Source organism: Sinohyriopsis cumingii, chromosome 6, assembly GCF_028554795.1.
Source record: "Sinohyriopsis cumingii isolate HCF-2022 chromosome 6, ASM2855479v2, whole genome shotgun sequence".
Classification (NCBI taxonomy): Eukaryota; Metazoa; Mollusca; class Bivalvia; order Unionida; family Unionidae; genus Sinohyriopsis; species Sinohyriopsis cumingii.
This window is the reverse complement of record NC_142966.1, coordinates 57,921,513-57,930,458: the sequence shown is the minus strand read 5'-3', so window position 1 is coordinate 57,930,458 and position 8,946 is coordinate 57,921,513. Positions and strand designations below refer to the sequence as shown.

Genomic DNA, 8,946 nt, shown 5'->3' with positions numbered 1-8,946 from the left:
AATAATAGATTTAATTATAGCAGCAGAGAGGGTGCGACCTCAATGAAACGCTCGATGGGTAAACGAAAACACATACTTATTTCTTTTTTTAAAACAAACACTAACGACAAAGTCAGATAAAGTAACAAAATAAACTAACACAATTAGAGAAACTTTCGGTCAAGTTAGAGGCTTTGGTTTGGCGTTTTTATGCTTATATTTTTTTTTTTTTTTTTTTTTTTTTTTTTTTTGTATGAGGTTTAAGTTTTCATAAATGACGTTCTAACAAAAGGTCTGTTCACCCTCTCTGCTGATACAATTTATATTTATGTTGAGTAAATGCATATACACGACCTGTATGACTTTTACTGTGGCAACATTTTTTTTCTACTCTTTGAAAGATCTTTTGGAGAGTGTTTTCTTAAAGTTCGAGATCAATCTACCTGAATTTTATCCTTAATTTTGACCTCATTGTCTAGTATTTTCTGGAAGTTTCTTTAGCTAAATATAGAAAAGAATATGCGTCACGTGGATAAGGTTGACCATAGGTTTTTCAAAGCAACTATCAAAGTCGCACGTGTTTAGAGTGCATATGTGGAATAACTTTTTGTATTGCCAAATATATTCGTATAAAAACAAAATAGATGCAGACAAAAAGGTCGTATATGATTAATATTATTACAAACTAACGACTCGGAAGAGGTTCAAATTTCCCCATACACCCTCTTCTATAAAATGGTTTTCATCACGGAAGTAAGTTTGAAAACGAGGCAGTCACATGGAAATGACGTATGAAATGATATAAATAGTGGTGTCTTTTTCAATTTTGCTAATTCATACCCTTGTTTACGTTGATATTAGAAGTAGGCAGTGCGAAGAGACAGTATGGAGATTCCCAATCTTGGAAGACACTGTGGTAATACAGACTGCAAACAGCTAGGTATGAGGAAAAGAATGATAACATTTATATGAATCTTCTCCATGGGCAAAAAAACTATCATCTTCTGACAGGTATAGTCTTGCAGTGTAAAATCCATCCTGAAACTTATGACATCGGGGTACCCCACCCATACATAATGAATATCAGAGTGTATGTTTTACTTTGTAGGACTGACAGTGAACATTAAATTAAAAACAACGATTGTTTTCATCTCTAATTCAATCATGAAATTGAAACCATCAAAAAAAAATCTTCAGGTGAAGGTCTTGTTTGTTTATTTGAACTATTTTAACTTACGCAGTGTACACGAATAGATGAAATTGTGTAATTATTGTTTTGAATTTACTGTCAGTGTACGTAATTAGGCGTTCACAAATCAAATTATTTTTCTATTTCTGAGTTGAAAGATAAATTAATGCCACTAGATGCATGAAATCTCCACCATGGCTTATACCAATATTCAAGTTTATATTGAATGGCTTTCATTATGTTGTTGTTGTTCTGGATTTAATGCCATTTTTCATCACATGGCTGCCAGTATAACTGGTGGAGAAAGAACCTGAGAAAACCCTGGTAAGAACCAGCAACATCAGGGAAGCTACTAGCTTGCTTTTATCATCCCCAGTATTGAACATTTCTGGTCTGCCTAGGAAAAGTGATTGCAATTGAATAAATGGTCTTTTAAACATATTTATTAGAGCCCTGTTTGAAAAGTCGGCAGACCCATGGAGTCATGCAGTCCTGACATGTCTGACCTACCACCATGAGATAACTGTAATATGAATTGTTGGATTTTAACCTGATTTGGTATTGAGCTATATATATATATATAATTACATACATATATACAATGATACATACATACATACATATACATACATACATACATGCATGCATGCATCCATACATACATACATATAGATGAGACGATGAAAGTGTTTGATTTTCAGCCTTCTCTGTTATCATTTACAAAAATTATGGCTCCTGTTTGCCTTTACCTATTAATGAATGAGTTGGCTTTCTATTTTACCACGATACCATTTATATGAGGTTTATAATGAGAACACCTTTACAAGGACAGGCCCCAATTTCCATTCATCCAGACTTTGGTTTCTGTAGCACAGGGTTTGGTGGATATCAGCCAAGTTTGGTACCATATATGCTTGCCTATAGGTTGAGACCAACTACAAACTGCACAGCCACAGATCTGCCATTGCATGATGCACCAGCAGATTTGGGTCTGTGCAGTTTTTTAGGAGTAGTCTGTGGAGCAAACAATATGGACCCTGATCTGCATGCACATTATGCTATGACAGATCATGATTTTTGTTTGAATTTAGCCTCACCTTATTAGCAAGTATATATGGTATGCAACATCGTATTGATAAGACCTTAAATGATTTTGATATCCAGCATTCCTTGAGATTTACAGGAGTTAGAGCTTCCTTTTACCAGTCCTTCGGACTTTGATTTCTGCGTCATATCATGACCAAGTTTTCTTGCATGTATACCAAGTTTAATATGTGGCTTTCTTTGATGAGGCCTTAAATGACTTCATTTTCCATATTATAAACATAATTTATAGGAGTTATACTCAGTAGTTGTATTTCTGATTTGGTTTCCACGGCACATCAGTACCAAGGTTTCTTGTATTTTAACAAAATTTGGTATGGGACTTTTATATAGATGAGAACTTGAAAGATTGTCATTCTCAGTATTCTACAACACAGTGAGTTATATCCCAGATTTTTGTCTTTCTGACTTTGCATTCTGCAGCTTAACTTCACCAAGGTTTGTTGGGTTCAAAACTAATTTGGCATAGGGCTTCTTGTTAATCAATTATGCGAACTTGATTGAGTTTGATTTCAATAATGTTATTTACATGAGTTATTTCCACTTATATCCTATCCTCCTGATTTATATTTCTGCCACATTTCTTTTCCAAGGATTGTTCAATTTCAGCCAGACTTGACATTCAGCTTATACTGATAAGACCTTGAATGAGTTTGATTTCCAGCTTACACATTATCATTTATGTGAGTCATGCCCCCAGATGACTTGTTTTGTCTTTATGAGAGTTATGGCCCCAGATGACTTGTTTTGCATTTGGTTTATGAGAGTTATGGTCCCAGATGCCTTGGTTTGCCTTTGGTTTATGAGAGTTATGGCACAAGATGCCTTGGTTTGCCTTTGGTTTGTGATAGTTATGGCCCCCTTAGACTTGTTTTGCCTTTGGTTTATGAGTCATGGCCTCAGATGACTTGTTTTGCCTTTGGTTTATGAGAGTTTAGGCCCCAGATGACTTGTTTTGCCTTTGGTTTATGAGAGTCATGGCCCCAGATGACTTGTTTTGCCTTTGGTTAATGAGATTATGGTCCCAGATGAATTGTTTTGTTTTTGGTTTATGAGAGTTATGGCCCCAGCTGACTTGGTTTGCCATTGCTTTATGAGAGTCATGGTACCAGATGACTTGGTTTGCCTTTTCTGTCTATGCCATAACTTTACTTTGAAATGTATGATTCAACAAAATTTAGCAAGCAGCTGAATAGACCTTGAATGGCTTAGATTTATAGAATTTCAATTATCATTGAGAGGAATTAATATCCTCTGATTGTCCATTCTCCTTAACTTTGATTTCCCAATACAAGTTCCTATATTTATAACCTTACTGAAGAAACTGTAGTGAGTGGGGATGCACCAGTTAGTGATAGTTCTAGTTTGTTTATTTTCAGATTTCCTACCTATGAAATGTGATGCTTGCTCAAACATATTTTGGTGAGTAAATAAACTTTTCTCAGTTTTAAGAATGTGTCTTCTTTCCTAACTTACATACCATTAAACATACCTCAGTACACATATATAGTCAAAAGTTTTATCAGTTTTGGTCAGATGATTTGAAGATCATTGGCAAGTCCATCTTTAATTGCTGCCTTAACACGGAGAGAACAATGTATATCTTGACTTGTGGAAGGGGGGTAATTCAAAAGATAATGGTCAAGTTTGGTGAGTGGTTTCAACAAAATAACTCTAGTTCTCAACCATTTGCAGGTTCAAAACATTGTGAAAGATTTGCACTTGGAGTAATGTGGATGACCAGTGATTATGGGGTTAGTAGGTCAAAGATCAAGGTCTCTGTGACATGGGATAGATATTGTGACTACACAGTAACATTGTTTTTACATCGAGCTTGTTGCCACCTTGGAAGCCATATTTCGGATCCAGATTTATTCAAACTTGAGATATGGGGTTATAGCATCAAAATCTTGGATGGTATTGAAAGTGGGCAAGATCCATGCATATTGAAGTGATAATCTTGGATCTGATTGGTTGAGTTATCATTCTGTAAGTCAAACTTTTGAATGTAGGCTTATATGAACAAGGTTTCAAACGATTTTTATAATATGCTGTATCTACGCATATGATCATATTATATAAGTGATCTTGTGTGTGATTTGCTGAGCTTGATGCCACTTTAGGGACTGTATTTGTAATCAGTTTCGATCAAACATGGTGAAAGGCTTAACTCCTTAAAGTCTTGGATGAGTTCAGATATGAGTAAGATCCATAAGTATTAACAATGTGATCTTCCATCATGTTTGCTGAGGCTATTAGCACATTGGTGACTGTATTTCTGTTCATATTTTTATCAATCTTTATAATCGGTCTTGTATCATGATGCTACATAATCACCAAGATCTATGTATATTAATGAGCATATATTATTATTGTCATTGACAGGTTTTATAAGTGAGATATGCACATATTGAGATACCTTTCATCAGATTGACTTCCTTTGAAGCTCTAGATCTTGAGACTATATTTCTTATCCTGTTTCTACAGAATTTTGGTAAATGGGGTTTATATCATTATGATCTTGGGTTACTTTGATTATGAGCAAGAGACTGTGTCATTATACCTTAATCTGAATCAGATTCTGCTTATTAATGTAAGTCAGGTAAGCAACATCAAGTCCGTTTGGGCCTCTTGTTGGAGAATTTTTAAAATGAGTTTTGCAAAATAACTTTTGCTAGTTCCTTCATCAATCTTAGATGGTTTACACTCTGAGTAATAAAGTAACCTATATGTTTTAAGTTTAAAAATTAATGGCTTTTTGCACATTAAGTTTCATTTAAGAATTATACTTGTTTTGGTAGAGGTCATTGAAACTGATTGGTCAGTTCTTTCCAGAATCAACTACTGCAGCATAAGGACTATAAAACATGGAGCTGCCATTCATTAAACTATTGTATTATATATTTGATTATGTGTTAACTGAATTTCAAATCATTTATCAACAGCATAATTTTAAATTGAAGTATTTTAACCCAAACAATAGTTACAAAATTATACATGTACATGCTATTTCCAACACAAGTGCCTCATGTAAAGGAAATAGTTCAGTAAAAATTTACAGGTGCTTCTGTAAATTCTTATTTTATGCATTGTATCTTTTCTAAGTAGTAGAACAATTAGCTTACCTTATCTATAACAAATAAAGATTTGTAGAAGCGGTGTGTTTAAACCTTTGTTATATCAGAACTTGGGCTGATTTGTTATGCTTCATCATGTCTGTCATCCCTGCATGCATTTGTCTATTAATCCAGCCATCATAAATCCATCCACTGCTATTTTCTTTGTAACAAGAACTCTGTCAACACTGGGGGAAAATTATATTATGTTGATTTTTGTTAGAATGATGAGATAAAATGGCATCACAGAGTTTGGATCTGGATGTATCAGTTGGCTGATGGGGTAATAAGAAAATTATGAGGGTCAGGGATCTCATTTTGTTAGGTAATGTGAACTTTTAAGTGTTACATGAACTCCTTCCATAGCCATTGATATTTGTTTTGGCAGAATACATATGGCAACCAAGGTTTCAAAATCTTGAAAGTAGGTAGGTTTGTGTTGATCAGTGGGGGATGAGGCATGTGTAGATATTTGTTGTTGTTGTTGTTCTAGGGTTTAACGCCATTTTTTCAGCTATAAATGGTGGCCAGTATAACTGGTGGAGGAAGAACCCTGGAAAACCCAGGAAAGAACCACTGACCCACAAGAAGCTACTGGCAGGCTTTCCCATGTACCCACGCTAGCTGAGCCTTGGACTCGAACCCACGCAGACAGCAGTGAGATGGCAGTGATCCATAACAGTGAGCGCTCTAGACCACTGGTCCACTTGTGGCCCCTGTAGATATTTGTAATGCCATCCATCCTTAGGTAAACTTCTTTATAAAACTCTGTTTTTACTTAAGTTATTAGAACATGCATATTAGATGTGATTTAAGCATCAATATGGACTTCATGTATAATACTTACTTACAAGCAATATTTTGTTGAATTAAAAGTAAATTTTTGTCTTCCAGTAAGGATCACATTCACTATGCCAGTCACAGCTGTCCAGAGTCATACAAAAAGGTAATTCACAATGTGATTGATATTTGCTTCTTGTAGAAATGAGTGACATATTTAAACTATTCTGCAAATTCTAATAATATAAGCAATATACTTTCCATTCCGTCTCGAAATGTGGTGTGTCAGATTGGTCCCAGTAGTGATCACCTTGGTGTCATGTTGCATGTCTGTATGCCCTTCCATCCACACCCTAGATTAATCCAGATGTTAAAAGTTTTTATACTGCAGCAAAATGGTCAGTTTCTCAATTACAGTTGGCCACAGAGTCATGTAACTGAGTATACACCTTGATGTCTACAATACCAATTAACCCAAAAACTTGGGCACGAGCTCAGCATGCAGGCTATTACCAACATCGTTATAAAGAATAGAGCTTGCATCCAGGGCCTAGTACACTGTTAAACAAAAAGTCCAGATAAATGTTCAGATAATATATATACACACCCAGCAGGAACACTACAAAATAGCAGTATAAAACAGTTGTGATGCTTTATTTTTATTTCTATCTACCGGTACTGTATATTTGTAATTACAACATCTTAGGTTTTCCTGCTAATGGAAAAAACACATTGAGTTTTTTTTTACACACGTGGAAGAATCTGACATCTTTATTGGTATATTTCCCGACAGGATAACCAGGTTCCAGTTTGCCCCCTGTGTAACAAATTGCTCCCCCTGAAGAGCAAGGATGAAGTGCCAGATGTAGTGGTAGGTCAACATATAGACAGCGACTGTCAATCGGATCCAGCAAGAGAAAGACGAAAAGTAAGTCTCTGCTTCTGTCAGCATATTGCAGAATTATGTATTGAAGGCCAGCCTAATGCAGATAATGTGTGCATCCCTTATCCAGTTATTATTTATTGCTTTTATATGGTAACAAAATAATTTGATGGAAGTTAGTTAGAACAAAAAGATGTCTTGGACTTTGTAATGTTTGTAATTGGAATCCACTGTTAAGATTGTTTCTTTGTTGATTCATTTATTTTTAGCTCGCTGGCTGTTAGGCCTAGTGAAGCTTTGGTACTGCAACGTTTCCACTGTCTGTCTGCCATTATTTGCTTGTGACCACTGGCGGTCATGTTTTTGACCCTTTTTTAATCAAACTTGAATATAGCTTTATATTGTCAATATCTCTTATGAGTTTGAATATAAGAGAGATATAATGTATATTAATGAGGTTATCTTGATTGGCTGAGCTTGTTATCACACGCTGGAGGCCATATTTCTCATCTGATTTTGTTGTAACTTGGCATCCCTTTTTTTTGATCCAGTTTGATCAAACTTTAAATAGATACTTATATTTCCAAGATTGTGGAGTAGTTTGCTATTGAGCAAGATTCACACATGTCATTGTGGATCAACTGACTGACCTTGTTACTATTCTGAAGGTCATATTTCTGACCATTTTTAATCTAAATTAGAAAATGTATCATCAAGGACTTGGATAAGTTTGATAATGAGCAAGATCCATGCATACTAATATCAACCCCAGTCATTTTTCTGATATTACAATAACTGCAAATGCTTGATTTCTTCCTATAGATATGTTTAACAGCATTATAGACCTGTTTAACAGCATTCCTAAACAGTTAAATTTTTTAAAATATCTCCATTAGAAAAAGGTTTTGCCACTTTTAAGTTCCAAATATTTACAGATTTGTAGAATTTATCTTATATAAATGTGTTCAGATTATGTGGCATTCATGGAACCAAAGTACAATGTTCTTTCCATATAAAATGTTATAACTTTCTTTTTTGTGGAGATATTGTTATGAATTTTGATATTCTGATTGCATTTTTCCTGCTGAATTCATCGCTGTCATTAAATCTGTTGTCTGATTTCAATATTTTCATTTATAAATAAAAAGCATATAAATGTTTCACAACTTTTATGACATTTACCTTAATACATATATGTCACATTAGCAATACAGTAGTCCCCCTCGTATAAGGCCACCCCTATTGCAGCAGGGAAGTGGCCTTTCTAGAGGGGGATGACAAATGTGAATAGTAAATACATATGAAGAAAGTCACAAGTACATTTAATTCTAAAATTTTTAATATTTTCATTAAACAATCACATGCATGTTGTGAAATAAATGTAAAACAAACTGTTTCATCATTTTCAAAAGAATATTATGAATAACCATTGATATAGTTTTAAAACAGTCTTTATAATTATGTTACAGATCACATCATCTGTCACTTTGTTCGTAACAGTCTAAAAAACAATCCAGTCTTGTCACAATTAAAATATCCTGGCTGTCATATCCCCTGCATATATCGTTTAGTCTTTTGTTCCAATCTTCGACAACTTCATTATTAACATCAGCTGATTCTTCAATAAGGACAAAACACTTAATTTTGTGTCACACTTGAAATCTGTGCAACCATCTGTTATTTTTGCGGTAAAGTCGTCATATCCCAATTCAACTGACAAAATTGTTGCTTTTTCATGTCATTCAAATCAGGATACAAACATCTCCTGGCTCAAACAATTTTCCTTTCTCTGTCCATTTCACCTTCCCACTTCTGCAGAATTGTTTCCTTATCTTTCATGATATTGTTTATCAGAGTCTTTCCGACATTAGTTTTGTACAAGGGTCCTTGACACA

The 8,946-nt window shown here is 34.6% G+C and overlaps 1 protein-coding gene across 2 annotated transcripts in view; it reads left to right on the top strand.

The window, feature by feature from the left end:
• Positions 1-778: 778 nt before the first annotated feature.
• Positions 779-8,946, top strand: part of LOC149797024 (AN1-type zinc finger protein 2A-like) — a 48,173-nt gene continuing 40,005 nt past the window's right edge. For both annotated transcript variants that reach the window (XM_089961680.1, XM_089961681.1), the window contains exons 1-4: positions 779-919; positions 3,652-3,694; positions 6,283-6,334; positions 6,962-7,096. In XM_089961680.1, coding sequence (XP_089817806.1) covers positions 865-919; positions 3,652-3,694; positions 6,283-6,334; positions 6,962-7,096 — 285 coding nt within the window. In that variant the 5' untranslated portion in view covers positions 779-864. The remainder of the gene's footprint in view (positions 920-3,651; positions 3,695-6,282; positions 6,335-6,961; positions 7,097-8,946) is intronic.